We start from the raw sequence: 21538 nt of genomic DNA, 5'->3' as shown, positions 1-21538 counted from the left end.
CATTGATTGAGGCACTTGCTGCTGCACTGATCATCAAACCTGGTGAAACACCTTTTGGTGCAATCTTATGTCCAAAGGTACAGCAGAGTTGTTGCTGGACAAATAACAAATCACACTGTGAGAATTGTTCAGACCTCACAGTTTTTCCATAAATTGTCAAAAAATATTTCCAGCACCAACAAGAAAAAAAAAGGTTGCCTTATGTATTAAATTTGCGGTAAAATGTTTGATAGAAAGGCCAAAAAGTTTTTTTTAATTAAAAGTGGTGTTCAGGTGCATTGAGTATCTTCATGGTACATCCAATAAAAACATAACCTTTGAGAAGGAGGTAATGTTTTTGGTAGTGTTTGCATGTGTGGGTGTGTGTAACTGTTGACACGATAGCTTGAAAAGTTTTAAAGTAATTCTGATAAAACTTTGAAGATGAGTAGAGCGGGGTCATGCTAACAATCCATTAAAATTTGCCTTACATCCACCAAGGACTTCAAGGTCAACTTATTGATCTGTTGCTCACATAACTTGCATCATGCATCAACACAGCAATAAAACGGCATTAAGTTGAAATCAGTCTATCATTAGTCAGTTTCCTACTGAATGGGGTCAAGCTGGCAATTATATGCAATCTGTTTGTAATAATACTGTAAAATAAATGAGCAGGAATTGCAAATCTGGTCTTGCCTGTTCCGAATCAATCTACATAAACCAAAGTTCACAATAAGTATTGCATTCAGAGTCCAGCTGAACCATCATCGATCTGAAACAGAATAATAATAGAATGTGACATGAAGCTGCAGGATCTTGTGTTTGGTGTTTTTCTCATGTTTTATGGCCCAACAAAGTAATAAAATAAATGAACAAAATTAACATATTCTTGTGTGATATACTGACTTGGTGGTGACAAGGTGAGACTTTAATCATTCTTTTTTTGTAAAATGTCTTCTTGAAATGTTAATCCTTTCCAAGTAGGACTTGAAAGTCTGCTGTCCTTCCGTCTTGTTCCCTGTAATGCAGCTAAAATTGCTGACATTACAAGGTCAGGATTATCTTCTACTGACCTCAAAAGGCCCTAAACGGCTCTAAAAGTCACTCAGCGCTTATTAAAAAGCTGATAAATCTTAAGTGAGTTTAATAGTGATTGAGAGCATTAGTCCCACTAAAAGCAATCGACTGTTTTGTGACACACAATTGGCCACTCAGCTGTAGAGCCGGACTTTCCTTTAGAAGCTCAGAGGGAAAAAAAGCATACACAAGCTGTATCCCAGCGTCCGTGTTTCCAGAATATTTGTACTATTTATCATCTTCATATCAAACCTGATGTTTTCAAAAAGGGAACAGCATGGTGGTGTGGCTGTAAGCCTCACAAGCAAGAAGGTTCTGGGTTCGAATTCAGTCTGGTGTCTCCCTGTGTGTGTGTGGGTTCTCTCCGGGTACTTTGGATGCAGTTTAGAGAGCGTAGGGTCAGGTTAGTTGATTATTGTAAGTTGGATGTAGGTGTGAATGTGATTATGAATGGTTGTCTGTCTCTATGTGTTTGCAATAAACTGGTAACCTCTGTAGGGTATATACCCTGTCTCACCCTGGGATAGACTCCAGCGCCAGAATTGGATAAGTGGAAGAAGATGGATGAATGGCTTTTCAAAGCATTTTGTGACTTCCCATAAAAATTCCTTCTTTAAGTACTGCAGTTTCTAGAAGATAAAGCCAAAAAAACATCATCAACTTCCTACTTTGGTCAGATGTTTGATAATGCAGAGACCATGAACCAGTCTGCCAGTCAGAACGTCTTCAGAGTTCCTGCTCAGTGAGCTGTTACCTGTTCATTTGAAGAACATTGAACAGTGGCAGGACAGCAAAATGGTAAATAGCTGATCAGAAGCTTGATAGGGCCTGGTGTGAACTTGAGGTCTGTGATAATGTCAAATATCAAACACTAGGTGGGGGACAAGCAAAAAGGCAGACTCTGTAGACACACTGACTGGTTGTATTTTGAATGATTTTTTTTTTTTTACTGTTTTAATAATCAAAGAGAAAATAAAAATTACACAAATTAGTTCAATCAGTACCTTTAAAAACTGATCTCTTTAACATTGAACTCTGCCTCTCAGCAAGAATTTCATAAAACTGGAGAGAGGCAGAAAGGCAGGAAAAGGAAGCACCAATAAACTGGACCTGAGAAAAATAACTAATGCCAACTAGCCTCCCATAATTCTATCACATGGAGTGCAATAATCAGACTACAGCATTTGCCATCAGCTCAACAAGTACTACAACACCATAAATGAAAAATAATGATGGGAATGTAGTAAAAGAACAGATGACATCAAACATCTTTCAGTGTTTGCAGGCTTCAGGGTAAAAAAAAAAGCAAAACATAAGAAAAATTCAACTTAAAAAACCCTTAATTTGTCTTAGAGTAAATTGTTAAATGTTGTCATTTCTATGCTTACCATCCATCTCTACATTGTTTAACTGTGGGATGAAAGGAATTTTACTGTCCCCCTCCCCAGATTCTCCAGGTTCTGGGTGGGGGGCTGTAGTCTTTTATTACAGACACATCCTTGTGCTTTTTGATGTAAGCTCCCTGCTTTTATGACCCTTTGGTCAGCAGGAGGTAACACACACACATTCTTACACACACACACACACACACACACACACACACACACACACACACACACACACACACACGCACACACACACACATTCTTACAGAAGTTCACACATATACATACAATGCCTTGTCTTAGAACCATGTGGGCGTTGCTTTGCTGTGATGTGTTTTGTGTGAACTGTCTCTCAATAAAAGGCAGCGATAGGAGGCCGTCGTCGGGGTCATTTTCGTGGTGGACACAGACGAGGACTCCCTTGCGCAAATGATCGATCGACTGTCTTGTTTTCTTCATGATGAATAAGTCTCTAGAATTAGCGGGGCTTGTGGAAACACAGACCCAACAATTTGCCTTAGATTGCAGCAAAATAAGTAAATTGCACTCCTGTAAAGGACCCAGTCATAATATTCTTAGTGAACAATTTACCTGCTAACTTAGATATTTCTGCCATATTAGAGTTTAATGAAAAGAGCCCGAAAAGAGTCTGTGCCTCAACATTAAATTCCCACACCAATGACGTCAATGCACCATTAAAGTTGTTACCAGAAGCATCCACTTATCCACTTTTAACAAATTATGAAATACGAACAATAACTGTCATCGAAACCTGAAGAGCATTTCAGTTTGACTTTTGTCATATGCAGCTTTCTAATGCAAAATAGTTGCAAAAATAAACTTTAATCAAAGGCAATTGGAAGAATGCTAATTTGGATGCGACAACTTAAATATTTAAGTCTTAAAAACCCTCATAATGGCCTGTTGTCGCTGTGTAGCTCCTGATATTTAGCATATCAAACTGACGTAGATTTACTCAAACCACTAAGCCATGATACGCTCAGCTCTTTTAGTGCTGGAGATGAACTAGAATCAAGACAATAAAATAGCAATGGTGATGTGCGCAGTTAAATTACCAAACAGATGTAATTGTAATTAGTTATTTAATAAAAAAATGTGTCATTTGATTACAGGCACTAATCACAACACCGCCGAGGAAGAACCAAACACTGCAGTTCCTCAAATGACCACTTGATGCTTTCATTAAAATTGAGTAATTTAATAATATATATATTTTTTTAAACTTTACATATGAAATAAATGTTTTACAAACTGGTGCAAGAAACAGTTTTAATCTTTGTATCTAATCTAATCAAACTTTATGGGGATATTTGATGTATCACAGCAGCACAAAGCATTCACAAGATACTGCTGCTTGACCTGTTTTACCATGTGCACTTCACATTGCTGTAACTCCTCAGCCATTTTAGCCCAGAGGTAAAAATCTAAATGGTTCGTGAAAGATGAGAATTATTATTATTTTGTAATTTTAATTAGTCAAAATTAGAAAATACACCCAGGCACCCTGTGTAATACTTGGGCGATAAAGGGTTAAGGCTTAGAGTTTTTTCACTTTACCTAATTTGCATCACTGAACTGACTCTCTCGAATGAGTTTATAGTGTTGGTTTGTTTCACAGTAAGATTAATGGAAATATGTGACAAATAAACTGAACTAATGTGTTCTTAACCATTATTTATTCTGTATTAATACCAGTATACATTTTTATGTGATATAACAATGTGATATTGCAGCATGCTTTTACGTTCGCTAGTGTGCACACCAGAAGGGCGACCACGGACACGTATAAGAGCAAGAAAAGCAGGACTTTAAGAAACTGGTTAAAAAGCTCGACCCAAGATAAAACATCCCAGGTGGAAAATATTTTTCTATTTTATCATGTCACGAGATACAGGGTTGAATTACTTAAGCTGTTAAACTGAAGCACAGTTTTCACCCCTTGTTCACAAATAAACTGGCCAAAACTGTCTTTTACTGCTCGAACCATCAAACGGCTGAACATGAGCAATACATAGGTTGCCCAATCGGGAGTGAAAATCTCTGTATATTGTAGGCAACATTTTGTCTTATGTTAATGCATACAAATGTCATATGAAGTGCAATCAAATTTCCCCACTGGGGCAAATAAATGAATAAAAAAATCCATGCTATTCGATCCTTTATTTTAATATATTTGGGGAAAATAACACCGAGCTACTTATGAGCTACATTTGACCCATGGTGTGCCGCTGTGTCACTACTCCTGCTTTATAACAACGCAACTGCGGCTGCTGGCATCTTGTTTCAATAGACTTGCACTTCAAATTAGGAAGCGTGTCATCAGTGACTGTAGCTCATTAGAAAAGAAGGATGGAAAATGCCCTTCGTTCACTTATACTTATAAATGCTGCTGACTGCAAGCTGCAATCATTAATAAAACATTTTTCAGTATTTCCTTTCCTGTATTGCTCAAATATTATATCATTTTGAGGCTATGTTACCCACCCCCACTAACAGACCCTCAAGAAGTTTGTGCTCTAGTTTTGGTGTATGGTATTCTAATATTTTTCAGTCTGTTGCTTAGTGCTAATGAGAAGGCGTCTGCCAGAAAGTCTGTGGATACAGCTTGCCAACCAAGCTTGCTGTCATTAGCCGATAACTTACACAGTTCGCACACAGTATAAAGATAAAATGCCCCTTGTGCGATTAAACACAGCAGGTATGAAAGGGTTGTTGTGTACTGCACATGAGACAAAGTGACTCTTTTATATATAGAGTCAATGAAACATGAAAGCAATTTTCATAACTCAAAGAAATATAAAATTGTTTAGCAAATCTCCAAACACAGAAAATACTCTTTATGTTTGCAGATTAGATGTGACAGATAGTTGAAGCCTAAAGGCTGCAAAATTAAGATTTATGTAAAATGACTTAAGTTATAAACATGAAAACAGCATCTGAGCCCAGGATGAACAAAGCAATAGAAAAGGGTGTCAAACATAAGGCTCAAGGGCCAGAATTCGCTTGGCAAAGACTCCAAGCTGGCCCACTGGACGCCTTTGGAAAATGTGAAGAACAGCCTCTGCATTAAGTCAACAGAACCTTTTCTTTAAATTTACACATGTATTTCTAACAGCTTTAGCCAAAAGAGTCATGCTGACAGAATTATTCAGTTACTGCAGCAGCATTTCTTTATCATGAAGAAAAAAAGATGCACTGCTGAAATTGCTCTTTCTTTTTCTTATGTAAAAATAACTCAGGGATTAAATGTGTAGTTAAGCCTAATTACACTGATAGTAAGAGGAGTTTTACTGGTCTGGCCCACAATGTAAAATAATTTGGACATTCGTGCATTAGAGGATAAATGAGACTCACCTGGTCCTCAAAGGACAGGGCCTGTCCGACGTCCCGAGGGAACCCATCTATGACGATACCGTTAGCATCCGGGATCTTCATAATCTTCTGCTTTATCTCAGTTATTGTCGTCTCCTGCAAATCATCAAAAGCAACATGATTCATAATTTTCATCACTTGGTGCAGGGAGCTCATTAGATTTTTAATCAATAAACTGAGTAATTAGCCACTGTCTTGGTGTCCAAAAGCATATTTAACTACACTCACATCTGAGATGCCAAATAGTGGGGGCCGTTTTCTCAGTGAAGAGAAAGACATTGCAATTACAGAGTTATACAATTTACGGTTGTGATTATAATTCAGAGATAAAAAGATTAATTTTATCAATGGCTTTTGCAGTTTCTTGTGTAGCACTGTAAATCTGACAAATAATGAAGGGTATCTGATTTGGAGCCATAAATACGGTGAATGAAAAATCCACTATATCATTCATCTGTTCATCCAGCTGTTGTTTAATATTTCTGAATGCAGCTGAATGACTCTGTTGAGAGGTCCTGAGGTCAGAGCGTGCCAGCATCTTTTAGCATCACTTGCTTCCTCTTGGCTGGAGGAGGTCAACATGTTTGAACGTATTTCTCCAGGCAGAATGCACCACATGATACGACAGAGATACATGAGCAATGCTCAGAACTAAAAATAACATGAACAACACAGACATTTAATTTCCCTCCGACTGCAGAGTGTGAGCGGCAGCCTGACAGACTACGCAGAGATAAACCTAATCTAGATTCCATAAACCAGATTAATGTATGCTTGTAAGACTAACTCAGAGAATCTGATCTAAGAAAAGCCCTCTGAGCCGCTGCACGTCTCGCAGCAGAGCTCTCACAGGAGCGCGAAGCATCAAACAATTCACCTGCAGCTGCACAGACTCCGTATGCAAAATTACTTCTGTTCAGCCATTTGTTATTTGCAATATACACGGCAGACTCTGAGTAGCTTTCTAAATAGTGCAGAATAGACTGAGATTTCAAATAAATGTTTCTCATTCCGTGCTCACTAACAGATCTGGTGTTGCATGATTAGAATTTCCACATCCATCAAATGTCATGCATTTTATTATAGTGTTTCCAACATGTCAATTACATGGTAAGAGACACCTCGTTTGTCTATTTTTGGTGGAACTAGTGCATGCATTCATCACAGTGCACCGTGTAGCTAATGGAGAGTGATTTCTAACTAGTTTAAAGTGGACCTATTATTCTCATTTCCAGCCCCATATTTTCATTCTTGGATGTGACTGGAGTAGCTGTGCATGTTTCACAGTTCAAATTAATCATCATTAATCTTGTACTGGCTTTTGGTGCAGTCCCTTGGTGCAGCCACTTTGTGAAACAAACCATTTTAGCTCGTCTAACTTTAGGAGATTCTTTTACCACAATGCACTGCAGCACAGAAATAGCTCCTGAAACATTAAAGCTGGAAGAACATTATTGGGGAACAGGATAAAAGAAAAACAATTATAAAGTCCTCTATACAGATGGATGTCCATTGCATCTGTTGATGTACAACAGCAAAGTGAATTGATCATTATTACTGTGCATTTAAGGAATGATCTACTATAACCAATATTACAGATAATTCCTTCTTTGAAGAAAGAACTAAAGTAAACTAAAATACCCCTGAATTCTACTCAGTCTCTCTTAAAATGGTGACAATATTTTATAGTCCAATGACATATGGCTCCAAGACAGTGAAGCCATACGGTGGTTCTTTCAGCAGTTTGGTAGAGAAATACTTTTAATGAACAACCTGTGATTTTGTGAACTCACCTGAATCTACCATTTTATACCAAAACACGAGCACTCAGAGAGCGCAACTCCCCCAGACGGCAAGGCCTACACTAAAACTTTCATATTTTATGATGTTTTTATTGCAACATGCTGATGTCAGCATGCTGATGTCAGCATGTTGTTGCATCATTGTGACATCATTGGGTGTGGTATTGAAAAAATAAAAATTGCGTTGTACAGCCCTCTCCATGCCTATATTATTTATTGAATTTTTCTCTAGGTCAACTTTGACCTTGGTCATTAACAGTGGAGGTCAAGATTCTTGGCCACACCAAGGTCGAGGCTGGTTCTTAGAGGTGATCATGCATTTGCGGTCGTGGCGCCTAAAATGTTTAATGATTTGCCTCTACACATTAGACAGGCTCCTACCCTCAAGCTTTTTAAATCCATCCATCCATCCATTCGCTTCCGCTTATCCTTTGACAGCTGGAGCCTATCCCAGCTGTCAAAGGGCGAGAGGCAGGGTACACCCTGGTACACCCTGCCTCTCTGTCCCTGTGTGTCTTAAAACACATTTCTACTCACTGGCTTTTAATACTGCATGAGAGCTATTTAGTTATTTATTTGTTATTAGCTATTTGGCATTGATGTTAATTGATATTGCTATTTTATTGTGTGTTATTTTATTGTGTAATTTGTATGTTTGTACAGCACTTTGGTCAACGCCACTGTTGTAATTAAAAGTGTTATATAAAAAAAATATAAATAAATAGAAATAGAAGTCTGTGTGTAATATAAAGTTTTTACTGTGTCTCACATTGGTTTGACCTTGACCTGATTTTCACCAAAATGAAATCAGCTCGACCTATTTCTGTTATCTACCATCACACAAAATTTGAAAATGATATCACGAAAACCGGATGCTAGACTGCTAAGAAGCAAAGAGCTACGCAGACAAACAAACTAATTACATACTCTTTACCTTTGGGGGAGAATTAGCTATAAATGGTACATGCAGGAATCTTAATGTGGGTAAACCCAATCATTTCTGATTTCTGGACATCAAATACTGCCACTCTTTGGAAGCAGTAATACTTAACATGCAATAAAATCTGTATTTATAAGTTGGAAGAGTGACAACGGTGTTAGGAACAAGTTTCTCAGCCAAAAGGTCGTGCTATGTGCTCCATGTGTGCACTGAAAACTACTTTGTTTGGTTTTGCAAAAGGCTGTAATCTGATTTAAAATATAACCTTTAACCCTGCATGCTGAAAGATGACATTTAACAGAACAAATGTCCAGTGGGAAAAGCTGGAAGTTTTCATTTACTGTTGGCCATCAAAGCAATAATGCCAAAGGACATGTTGTGTCTGTGAGGCACAGATAGTATTTAGATCTCTGCTCAGTAAATCGACTAATAAAAGTCACTCGGAACTCGTACTCCTAGTAGACAAGTTATTTCTGATTTATTGAGATTAAAATGCCAGAAATCAGAATTAATAAGTAAGTGCAAAAAGCAGAAGATCATTGACAGTTTTCATATTTACTTAACTTTTTTCAGACTGAGTGTTGACTGAACAATATTTGAGTGCTGCTTCAACTGAGACCAATGAAATTTGCAATCGAGAGTAAAAAAAAAAAAGCCACAAATATTAAAGGACAGAGGTGAAAGCTGGAAATGATGAATACCCATGGAGTCATTTGACCTGGAAACAAATAACAACTGAACCTTTATAATAGTTTAGATTTTTAAGAAAAGATAGATGAGAGAGGTTAACACAATCAATATGGCCATGAGTGACAGGGTAATTTTGGACTTTTAATGATTTCTTTGCACTGTTCTTTTTCTCACTTGGAACGATAATACAGCCTCAATATACATCCTCCTGAGATCCAGCCTATTCATTTATGTCCTATTCATGGTGCTTCCCCGTGGACAGTGATGCTGGTATCAAAGGCAGTTTTCAGTTCATGGAAAGCTTGAGACTTGGATGGTTCCTGGGCTGTTCCCAAAAAGTGTTTCCTTTCACCTGAAGGGGTCAGTTTGGGTCATCTTCCAGATCTTGGCAAAGTGGTGACACATCTGAATAACTTGTACTTATGTACAATTGTTAGAAATTGCTCCAAGAGATTTTGTAAATCTATAGTTCTCTTTGATCTTCAGCTCCTTGGACTTTCCCATTGTTCTGGGTATTGGTTAATCCAAAAAGTGCTGTCAAACTAATTATTATAATGAGTGTATGTAACCTTCTGACCACAGGCGCAAAAATATACTTTATGTATCCCAAAAGTTTGTCTGTGGTAAACATGGTTAATGTGAGTGTAAGTCTTCCAGCTTTATGTTTAACTCTCAGTCATGACAGCGGTATTCATCTTCTCATCTGTTGCTTTTCATGAAAGCAAATCCATGCACTCCCATGCCATATGACTTCTTCCATTTCTAAGGCTTTATACTCAACTCTCAAAGTAAACTCCATGACGTCTTGAATCTAAGACTCACTGATAAATGATCAAAATGACTCCAAACTCTTCTTTAAGCAATATTATAATTTATAATTAATAAATCTTTTGAATTCATGTGGAATAAAATGGGAGAAAAAATGCACATGACCTCAGACACCGCTAAAGACCAGCTGTGAATCAGTAAGAAGTCCTTGAGTATGCACAAAAACAGTACTGTCATCTGGGCTCTTGTTTAAAGCTTCTGAATAACAGCCTTCTTACACACTCAGGAGCGTTTTTGCCTCCTTCATTATATGCAGAATCATTAAGAAACCAAATTCTAATCTGCTTTGCTAAACTAATTATGGTGGGAAATTAAATACCTAACAGCCGCAAGTCACTTTATCATATCTAATGTGTCTGCAGTTTGGCCCACGTTGCCGTTTATCTCATCGGTTGCTGGACTGACATGTAGTGAATGGCGACACGGCGAAGCGATGTCTTACCAGACGTGCGAGTAAGGGATGATAAATGATGAACTAGGCGATTCCTGAAGGTGATTCATGACGCAACAGAACCTGAGAAGTACGTCATTAAGCAGGTGGGGGCTCGCGTCTGTGTTACAATTGTTCAGTGTGCTATATAACCAGTACATTACAGTTTATAGATCATTCGTCTGGGTGTTTTCATTGTGTACATCCGAAAAGTGGGAGTTTCATCATTTTATACAAAAGATGAACTCTTAATAGCTGCTTTTATATCGTTACAGAAAATATATTCATGTTTAACCAAAGCTTAATACACAGAAGCATTAGTGACATACTTATTTTTCCCAGAGGTTAATACAGGAAAACACGTGGCACAAACTCTGGTATCACTCCTCTAGCCTAAAAACCACAAGAGAGCGCGTGCATTTCCTGGTAAGACCTCCAACATCTGAAAAAGTACTTTATCAAAGTGTGCTTCTGCATTTTGTGTTAAACAGTGAAACCCAAGCAGAGTATTTCCACACAAGTACCACAATGTTTGTGCATCCTTGTTTTATTTGTTCTCTGTCTGTTCTATATATATAAATAGTTTTGCCACTAATCGGACCCTGATCCCATGTCATGTCTTCACAAGACAAGTTGCTTATATCACTAAAGGTAATTGATTTATGAGGAAACAAATGTAGCTTGTTTAGACTAAGCCCTGTGCTCACCTACTCTCTGCTGACTCGGCTTTTTGGGATTATGGTCAGGTTTTTGGGCTTCCACTAGATCCAAAGGATAACCAAGGTAAACTTTCACACTGATCAATGAGTACAACTGTAGAAAACTAAACTAAAAATGTTGATAAAAGTGAAATCTTTGGCACAAAGCTTTACCTTCACCTGCAGATTCTGCAGATACACAAACAGGGGTAGAGAACGCGATCACTGGGACATTACCCAATAACTGTGAACTACAGGTTAAAGCCAAGAAATTGTCACTTCACCGTCTTGTTTATCTGGAGTCAAAAGTGCTCATATTTGGACAAGAAGGTGAAGCTGGTGAATGACACTTGAAAATTTAATGGATAAACATGCCTCACTTTAACACCTAAAGTCTACTTAATGATGTAATTGCTTCAAAAAGGCTCCTTTTCAACAGCTTTATGGTTAACAAAAAGGAGTGAATTTAGCTAAAGGCAACATAATGACTCATTGGAAAATAAATATTAGTATGTATGGTACTACATTGTATATTTTTTATTCAAAATTCTCTACGGACATGCTGTGTGTAGATAACTTAGAATATTATCTGAGATTTCAGTTTCAGATAAAGAAGTGGCATTTCAAATCTGCGTACTGGCAGGAAATTAAACCTGAAGGACGAACACTCTTTGTTCTTTGTGGTTTTAGGTTTGCACATCTTCTTTGCATCACTGGGAGGATTTATTCTTCACAGCATATCTGCAGTGAAATGCTATCAACTCAAAGACCGTTCTAAAGCTTTTTCAGGATATTTAATAGCCCTGGACTCTCTTTAGGGAATTTTATTTACTAAGGTGTGATCCCATGTAAAACTTTACCCTGCTGTCTCTGCTGTTGATGACCAGTCTAATACTGATTGGTTAACTGAATCTTATTATTACGGGGTCTTTTTGGTCTTTAACTGTGACAATTCACAGAGAATAAGATGAAGAAGTCTCTTTATACAAATATGTAATGACACTTGTTGTCATGAGATACAGAATATAAAATGTATTTGGTGGTTGATGCAGCAGCAAAATGATGTGGCTTCTGACTCCTTTTGGAGTTAGAAGCCACATCATTTTTGTGCTTTTGAAATTATTTATTTACAATTTTGTGTTGCAGTAAAAAAAAAAAGAAACTGAATATCTGATGAAAACCCTGTTTCTGCTGATTCTTATAGTCCCTCCACTTTCTACTCTACACTCCAGGGTGCTCCTCCTGCAGTAGTCTCTAGGCAGGGAGGGCCATTAGTGGGATTTGGGTACACCTGTGAAAGCCTCAGAACTGAGTTTAAATAGGTCTGGCCTCTCTTTCTCCCTCCATCCTAGAAACCATCTGTTTTACTGACAACACCAATACTGCAAATGGCTTTTTCACACATCTGCACGTCTGTGACATCACTAACACTTCTCACTCCACCCTCCTCATGTTCATCATCATTTGCTCTTATCTTTTCTACATAAACTTCTAATTATTATCACAACCTTGTCTTGTCAATGTGAATGAGACAGCTTCTGACCCATTAGTACCTTTCACCCTTTGATATATTTAGACACATAACTCAGACTGATTATCTGTATGGCGCAGTTACTGCCTTTTCCAATCAGCCTGTCAGCTGGAATAGGTTCAAGCTCCGGTGGGACTCTAAGGGAATTTTCACTCCTACAGTTTATTTACCGCGTTCAAAATCAGTTGATCGGTTTTGGCTAACAGACGGTGTTTAGCTCAAACTTGAAGCTCACACGTGGTAGTTGAGCCGGATGTGGGTCGGATGACATTCTCACCATAAACAAACCAGTTTCTTCAAAGAAGTCTCGCTGTGGTTGAACTCGAGTGTAAATACCATGATCACATCTGCACAAACGGGGGAACTGAACCAGAGTTTGATTTAATCTGACAAAACGCAGCAGGTGTGCACCCTTATGCACCCTAAGCTGCATTAGTGGCTAAGAATAAGGATGTGTGGGTGGATGGAAGTTGACTGTTTCAGATCATATTGGATATGTTTGAATATTATGGCTGTTATAACAAACAGCCATAATATTCAAACGGTAACAGTTAGATGACCCATATGTGGTTAAAACACCTATTTATCATTTTGCAATGGTTTACTCTCTCCACTCTTCTTAGATCCATTTCCAAACCTTAACAACCACAACCCCTCAAAGCATAACCAATTCTTTGAACTGTCCCCTCAAAAGAGGTATTTTCAAGTTCAATCTGCAACAGCTCCACAACTGCAAAGCCAAAAATGGACAACCTTGGGCTCGATGATTAAGAGATACTTGAGAGAATTTTGAAATACAATAAATCTCTGTGTCCAAATCACTAGACCAGAGTAAGATTTGAAAAACGCCTACTAATCAAAACTACAGAGCATAAAAAACAGCCTTACAACAATGAGCCTCTGATGTTATTGAGCCAGTTTGTAAAATGTTCAGATGGAAATCTGATGCAACAGAAATGAACCACAACAAATGTTACATCTACTTTAATCCCAAATGAATGTGCCAAACAGGGCGGGGTGCCTTTCAATAACAGATACAACCTTGTTGTAGCACAGGGACAGAAAGGGTTCATGTTAAACACGTGTTGCACTGTATAGTGATTAAAAAAGTGGACCTCCAACAGCCAAAGGATGGTCTCTATAGATTTTCCTCCCAGGCACAATAATTATCCTGCAAAGATGGATGCTCCTAAGACGGACAGAAAAGCCTCTTTCCAACACGCTTGTGATATGGATGCTGCTAATTAGTCCCTTGTTACACGCATGCTGTGATAATGACCTGAGAGTGATTGGACAGGCTTGGCATTCATCCCTCTTCTCATATTCTTTCTGTGTCACCCCCTCCCTTCACCCGCTCTCCTTCTCTGTGTCTCTGCTACCTGTGGTGCCAGCTCTCCGTTGGTGATGATTTTAGCGATCAGGCTCCACTTTCTGTTGCTTGTGGCGTTGTGGATCATCTTCTTTCTCAGCAGCTCGCCCACAGACATGTACTGGAAGCCGTAGCGCTCGGCAATCTTCAGGCTCTGCGTTCCTTTGCCACTGCCAGGGCCACCTAGGCACAAAGGGAGAGCTGTTGATGTTTTGGGAAAATTTTTGTTGTGTGTGCATGTGTGCGCGCGAGAAGGTGTGAAACATTATGCGTGTGGGCGTGCTAGCGTAGGCGCGTGTGTGTATGAGTGAGAGATACTCAGGGTTTGTGAGACTGTGTGTGTGCAGGAGTCTGCTTGTGTTTGCACGTAAGTGGGAGGGTGTTTGGGATTGAGCTATGTGTCTCTCCATGACTGTGTGTTATGGTATATGTGTGTGCAGGGGGAGAAGGGAGTGTGTGTGTGTCTGAAACAGGTATGTGTGAACCTCCTACATTTGATAACAAATAATCATTTTCACTGTTTTAACAGGATACGGACGTGCAGAGGAGGGATATGCTGTCTTAGAGCAACACGGATTTACACATAAAATAATCCCAGTTCAGTAAAACACACATTTTGAGTTAAAATGACCATAATGAAATCTAATCATTATCATTCATGTGTTTAATTGCCGCAAGACAAACATTATACACAATTTGTTAGGTTTCAGCCCATTAAAAGATTTCACTTGGATTTTACAGGCCTGACAACCTGAGTGCTGTTTGAGTGTTATCACAGAAATGGTGCATGCCCCAAAGTCTGAAAGCCATTCCAGAGTGAAGAAAGGTGAAGCCACTTTAAGAAATGATTTTAAAAAGATGAAGAGTGTGCAACCAAGTGAAGAAAATAAGTGAAAATTGGTGGTTAGATTTAAATTCTGAAAACGAGTTTCAGTGAAACAGCAAATCTCTTCTTCAACACTGACATCAGAGGCAGGCAGTATCTGGGTTCATCTTATAATTAGTTATCATAATTAGAATATTCTTGGGTGGTGTAGGGTTTATATCACAATGGACTACAGCAATCAAGGCCTCGGGATGCTTTAAACAAAAGGCTCCTGAGATTCAGCTAAGATGGAAGCTGTGCCCAAAATATCCATGTGTACAGTATGTGTGCAATAAGCACAAAATCACAAATATATTTAGAGAAGAAGGTTATCCTCAATCCTATGACTATTTTGTCTCATCATGTAAAGGTCTGATGCAAAAGGCGTCTGAAAAGTGAAGCAGATGAAATGGTATGCATAGAAAGCTACCTAACTTGTGACTGACGACCCTCTTCTGCATGCAGTGTCTTTGCATTCTCAGTCAGCTCCAGGGGTTGAAGTAGGATTCCTGTCCCACTGCTATTCTTGATGCACGCTAACATCGGCCATGAACACCACAGTCTACCTTGCATCGCTCGAACATAGTGGGTAAACTTTGCCACAGTATTGCATACTAACCTGCTCTATATTATACAAAACTGTATAGTTTTTTTTTTTCAAATAATTTCAAAACAGCACATCAGGCATACAGAAGATCCAAATCTGATTTTATTTTAAGAATAGAACATCACCTGAGCTTTAAATTTCCAGTTTCTCAAGTCCTTATCAATGAAAATAATCTCATCAAATAATCTCTCTTCTGTCCTCTCGTTCTTACATCCTTCTCCATCTCTCAGAGTGAATTTATCCCACACCAACTTTCTTTCTCCCTGGGAAATATAGCCTCTGTACCTTTAACTTGCAGTCAAAATACATGCGAAACTGCACAGAAGCAGTTTATTTTGGGAGATATTTGTTGAGCTGCCTGAAACATTTGAAATTCCTTGCCAGTTGTAAAGGATCCCAGTGTAGCAAATGTATGCCTCATCTTACATTGGATTATTCTGTTATCTTTGACCCAGTCTTTCCCACAGTCCTCTCAATGACACGCATCTGTCAATCTGTCTCTCTCGTGAACCTGACAGACAAAACATTTTCCCATGATCCTCTACAGAGATGACAGCTGATGTCACCCTGTTTATTTCCCCTTTAAAATAGGCCACAGTGTGCTCACGGAGAAGAGATCGGAACCAGCTTTGTGTAGCAAGTACAAAAAAACTATCGTCCACTCTACAGGGTGTGAAAATCCCAGAGCGAAACATACTACGGCGGAGGATCGTTAAAAGGTTCTTAACAGAGACTGGAGTGCTTTTTGTGCTTAATTAAAAAGCTCTAATAAACTATGTTAAAAAAGAGTTCATAAATAACATTTTTTCAGTCTAGCCGAAACAGTCATTACTCTCACTGTGCAGCTGCCACACTTAATTTATAAGATTAATGAAGGCATTTGACAGGTTAATGGAGGCACGTCAGGAAAATCAGATTAGGAGAGCGTGAGTGTCTAACATAGTGAGTGACATGACATAAGATCTACCCTGCTGACACTAGTGTAGAGAGGTGGAGTCATATTTAAATACCAGGAAAAACTCTGGTAATTGTTTAAGCCCGATTCATAGTTTCCTGTCCAGGCCATTATTTTCTAGATCAGCAGGGCAAATAAAAGCCTCCACTCTGTAATTTTGCTGATCTTTTAGTACAAATGGATGCAGCTCTAGTCCCAGCAATGTTATCCTCTGTTAACACACAAACAGAAAGCATCTTAATTGCTGTTTATTATCTAGTGGAAAGCATGATTCACCAAAGAATCTGGATGAGTGCTTGAAATCCAATACATCAGATTAGGAAAATAATATAAAATAGCCTGACCCTGATTTTGCCTCAAAGTTTCCTCATTCTTTTGTGAGTGGATGCTATTTATAGTTACAGTAACTGCGCTTTGCTTGTTTTGGGTATTTTTTTTTTGTCTGTTGTAATGGTTCTTTACCGATGACGAGGATGACTTTAGGTCGTGGTCTGGATGGATCGAACACCTCGTACTCCTCTATGAGCTCCGCCGTCTCCGACAGGTCAGAGTCGCTCTCGATGGAGAACTGGCTGATGGGAGGGAGGCGGTCATACCGTCTGTAGGGGAAATTGGGGCTGTCTGGCAACACTATGACACACAGACAAACACATACACACATAGAAAGTGTTAAATAAGCAAAACAGGCTGGCTTTTATCTGTGTGTTGATGAACTTCTCAAACCATTCGTGTCTGCTGATATACTCGGCTAAACAATGCTACAAGTCTGCACTGTCTTTTTATATGTGCAGTTGTGACTTTATTTCAGACTCTCATTTCAGAAGAAAACCCCCAAATAAATCATGTCTGTTTCAACAAACAGTAAATTAGAGATGAAGCAGTTAGAGTGATGAATGTAAACACAGCTGCTACATTCGGTTTGGTAATTGTCCTGCTGTCTCTGGTGATGAAAGCATCAATTATACAGCTTCGACAACAATAACACAGTTAGCAAAGACAGAAATAACAAGTGCAAGTTTCTCCAACAGAAGCAGGAGCTGTTATAGTTTTCATGTGACTGTAACTGGATTGACCATACAGTTAGTAGCAAGGACAACACATGACAATGCATGCACTCGTTGCATCAGAAGAGACCAGAGGATGTTTTATGTAAACAGTTCCGCTTGTTAAAATTAAAACAGTTTCATTTAACTTAACATGCCACAACTTAAAACTTTCAACATATCAGTAAGGTAATCATGCCAAGATAAGAATAAATGAGTGTGGGCTTCCCTTGCAGCTATATTTATTTTTTCATTTTTGGAGGCTGTCAAATTTGAGCTTCAAAAAACGGCAACAGAAATAAACAACCCTGATTTAGCCTACAGTTCCCAGGAGATAAACACTGCAGCAGGCAAAGTTTCCAGGTTCTTTTGCCACAATATTACAAGAAGAGGAAGTCAAATATAAAAAAATAAAATGTCGTCACAAAATGTTTTTGAACTAATGAACTGTAGATCTATACATCTGTGTTATCTGCATGGCATGGGTGAAATTTGTTTTGGTTTTCATGGGTCCCTGCTGTGTACATTCCTGCTGCGCTTCAAAGAAAAGGTGAATGGCTGAACTGGAAGAAGTCATTAGCTTACGACAGCTGTAACTGAACTCCACTTTGCTTTGCAAATTCAAACAGAGTTTTGCATATATGGGACTTCCTGCTGGGAATCAATAACTGATGAATGGAGAGACTTTTTTTTCATATTCCTGCTCAGACTAATATTTAGCTACGTGTATTCCACAGGACAGTGTGTTGGTAGCACTGTTTTGATCTATGCGCGCTGTCTTTGAACAGGAACCAGGAAGGTTTCCTTCCAAAAATTTTAGTCAGTTTTGTAGATGTGGTTTGGATGTATATGATCTTATCTATGTGTCTAAAATCTATGTGAAGTACGGCTATAGTTTGCACTAAAGTGCCGGAATAAAAAGCATCTTCTCTCATTGCGCTCTGAAAGTTTTTTCCTATCTCTCGTTCCAAGACAGTGGTAACAGTTTTAACAGTGTATATGTACAGTGAAGCTTCTGGGCTCAGCACAAACATCAAAACGCCTTTCTCATCAAGCAGGGACCCAGATTGGTGTGAAATAAAGATGTGCACTGCTGTCGGCTTTCTTAGAAAGAAGGCAGGAGCCAAAAAGTAGAAATGCTGGCATCTTTTATTGTGCCAAGAAACTTTGCCAAAAATAGAATGGGATGAAACCCAGCGCCAATTAATCTGCCAAAGACTTTTAGTCAACTAAAGACATAAAATAGAGCATTCCCAGAGCCTGATCACACAGTGGTTACAAACCTGTAGGTTAAATTTTCACCCAACGAAAGCAAGAGAAAAATGTATTTAAGTAAATCAAACGGCTGCATTTAAACAAATCAGCCAAGCAACTAATTGCTTAAGCTCTAATCTGTTTCATTGCCTCCTCACCATTTCTGAAGAGGGACCTGCGTGACTGGCCTCCATTGAGAGGAGGAAGTGACTTCTTCTCCTGGCCCACAAAAGTATCCCACCGCACCTTTTCTGGTCCTCCGAGCTCTCTGGCTTTCTTCAGACAGCCTTCCAAGTATTCAATGGGGTCATCGGGCCGGTAGTACATCAGACCTGTGAGCAGGCTCTGGAGGAAACAGTGGAGGAAGATATTATGATGTATAGTTTCATACAATATTTAGAGAAGGGATGTTCACTGTGGCAGTGCTGCAGCTTTGTTACGATGTGCTGCTGTGGAACAGCGTGGCAGTGCTCGAACACACCACCTTAATGAGGGGAAGTTTCGAACTGCAGAGCATGGTTGCCTTAGCCCGGCTCCACCAGAGCAATAAAAATCTCATTTTGCCAGAAGTCCATGAAATTGGCCTCAGCCTGACAAATACACACATACCCCTGATGACCTTGGTGTTATTGTCGAGCAGCACTGACTGTGATGAATATGAAAGCGAACTCGACAGCCAAAACACAAGCGTATGTTTGTGTGACATTTGTCCTCTCGATCCTGTTTTCAAAACAATACCTTCCTCTGGGATTTCATCTCCACCCTCACTAACATCTCCCACCAGCAGCACGTTGTGAAGTTTCCTGAAAACAATTTGATGTGCTCATTTTCTGATAATGAATACACTGTTACGGGGCAGCAGTGTAAGGAATGAAAGGCAAAGGCAGTTATGATGATGATGACGATGATGTGCCACTTCAGTGCTCAATGTAATTTGAACTGACTGTAAATAAACAGGCACTGATTGCTTGCATACATTAGCTTGACTGCAGCAGGGGAATGAGTGTAATTAAGAGGATGAGCCAATTTAGCATCCCCTCAGGAGAAAGAATATATTTCATTATCATATTCCTGTGAGCTCTGATATGTGTCTCTGCTTAGGAATTAATCAACTTAATCGGACTTTGTATCTCTTTCACCAGCTATGACCATCTGTAACTTTCGTATTTACGTAATATCCCAGCAGACTTCAATAGCAGTTATATATATACGAGGGAGTTTGTAAAATTATGATTTCCCCTCTTATTTTAAGCTACTGTTTAATCCTGAAATACGCTTTCAGCCCACGTGATCCGCACCTCTATACCGTCAGATAACGTAAACGAAGAATCTTTACCGTGACTCTGTCATGCATCTTGCAATGCATGGAACATGAATTAGTGTACTCTCCCTGAGCGCGAAACATACCCAGTTTGTCTCTTCAAAGCGTGCACCAGCTCTCACCTCAAATAGTTGCGGTATTTCCCGCCGCGCGAGATACTCCTTGGCATCGTTGGTATTCATCTCTAGACGGAAATCCTCTGAAATGACAACTTCTCCAAAGCGTTTGATTTTCTTTTCCTTTCTTCAGACGACTCGGTGCAGTAATCTTTGGTTAATAACTGAGCTCCGGACAGACTCTCGCTCAGCGCATTTTTGCCTCCTGTTTGTACTTTACAACTGAATTCCTGCAGGCAATTCCTCCTCGCTCGCTGATGCAGATGCGTGGCTTGTCCGTCTTCCCTTCTACAGCGGACTGCTTCCAGCACGCACCGACTGTTTGTGTGTATGCGTGTATGTGCCTTGACGTTGGGTTGGCACAGAGGTTGCGCGCCGTGTGCCAAAAAGCGCACGCACCGCCTCTGCTCTACATTTTCAATCGTTCCTCCTCAGTCTTGAAAGTTGGTGTTGATTCATGATTAATTCGATCGTGGGTTATAAAATGATGGTATAAAGCGGATCAAATATGGTAGCGTCTACATGTAGCTGAAATATTCTACTTTTATTTTAAACTTTTGAAAAAAAAATAGCTTATCAGATATGAGTCCATAAGAATATGAATTTTGAATATGTTTATTTTAAGTAACCATATTTTGTTACTAAAATAATTATGTTTCAATTCAGTGTTTGTAATGGAGTAGTTTTACTTTGGTAGCATTTTATTAAGCATTAGTAAGGTATAAGCAAGTGTTTAATGTTACTGTTAATGTTTACTGTTTACACCATCTACAGCTATAACTGCTACTACATCAGTGCTAGTAATAATCATAACCATAATCCTAGTCATAATAATATATATTTATAAATGGCAAACTAGGGAGGAGTAATGCTATATAAAAGATGAATTTACCACTTGCTAATGCCTTACTAATACCTTAACAATCCTTAATAGTGTGACATTATTATATTATTATATATATTATTATTACTTCTTCTGAAATGAGAGATATTTATTGACTCCAGAAAACTAAATGGATGGATCTATCCATTTTCCTTCCCTCATCCAATTAGGCTGCTGCAGTCTATTCCAGTGGGTGGGGTGGGGGGTGGTCTGATTTTCTTAATATTTCCATTACTTCCAGAGAATAAAACATGCAACATATCCCAATGCCCACTGAAATGTGTGTCAGTCTTTACTTCACATTTTTATTGCATTTGTAAATAGCTTTGTAAATAAATGACTTTAAAACTCCACATTCATACATACAAA

The 21538-nt window shown here is 38.9% G+C and overlaps 1 protein-coding gene across 1 annotated transcript in view; it reads right to left on the bottom strand.

The window, feature by feature from the left end:
* The window catches only part of ak5 (adenylate kinase 5), a 108416-nt gene extending 87740 nt beyond the window's left edge, over positions 1–20676 (bottom strand). The window contains exons 1-5 of the mRNA XM_085438601.1: positions 20293–20676; positions 19008–19194; positions 17015–17182; positions 14136–14308; positions 5820–5933 (exon numbers count right to left, since the gene is read on the bottom strand). Of these exons, the coding sequence (XP_085294727.1) occupies positions 5820–5933; positions 14136–14308; positions 17015–17182; positions 19008–19194; positions 20293–20352 (702 nt within the window). The 5' untranslated portion in view covers positions 20353–20676. The remainder of the gene's footprint in view (positions 1–5819; positions 5934–14135; positions 14309–17014; positions 17183–19007; positions 19195–20292) is intronic.
* Positions 20677–21538: the final 862 nt, after the last annotated feature.

This window comes from Copadichromis virginalis, linkage group LG18, assembly GCF_057382275.1.
Source record: "Copadichromis virginalis isolate Kocher_CV1m ecotype Utaka linkage group LG18, C_Virginalis_male_GT1.1, whole genome shotgun sequence".
Taxonomy (NCBI): domain Eukaryota; kingdom Metazoa; phylum Chordata; class Actinopteri; order Cichliformes; family Cichlidae; genus Copadichromis; species Copadichromis virginalis.
This window is presented reverse-complemented; position numbering and strand designations above follow the sequence as displayed.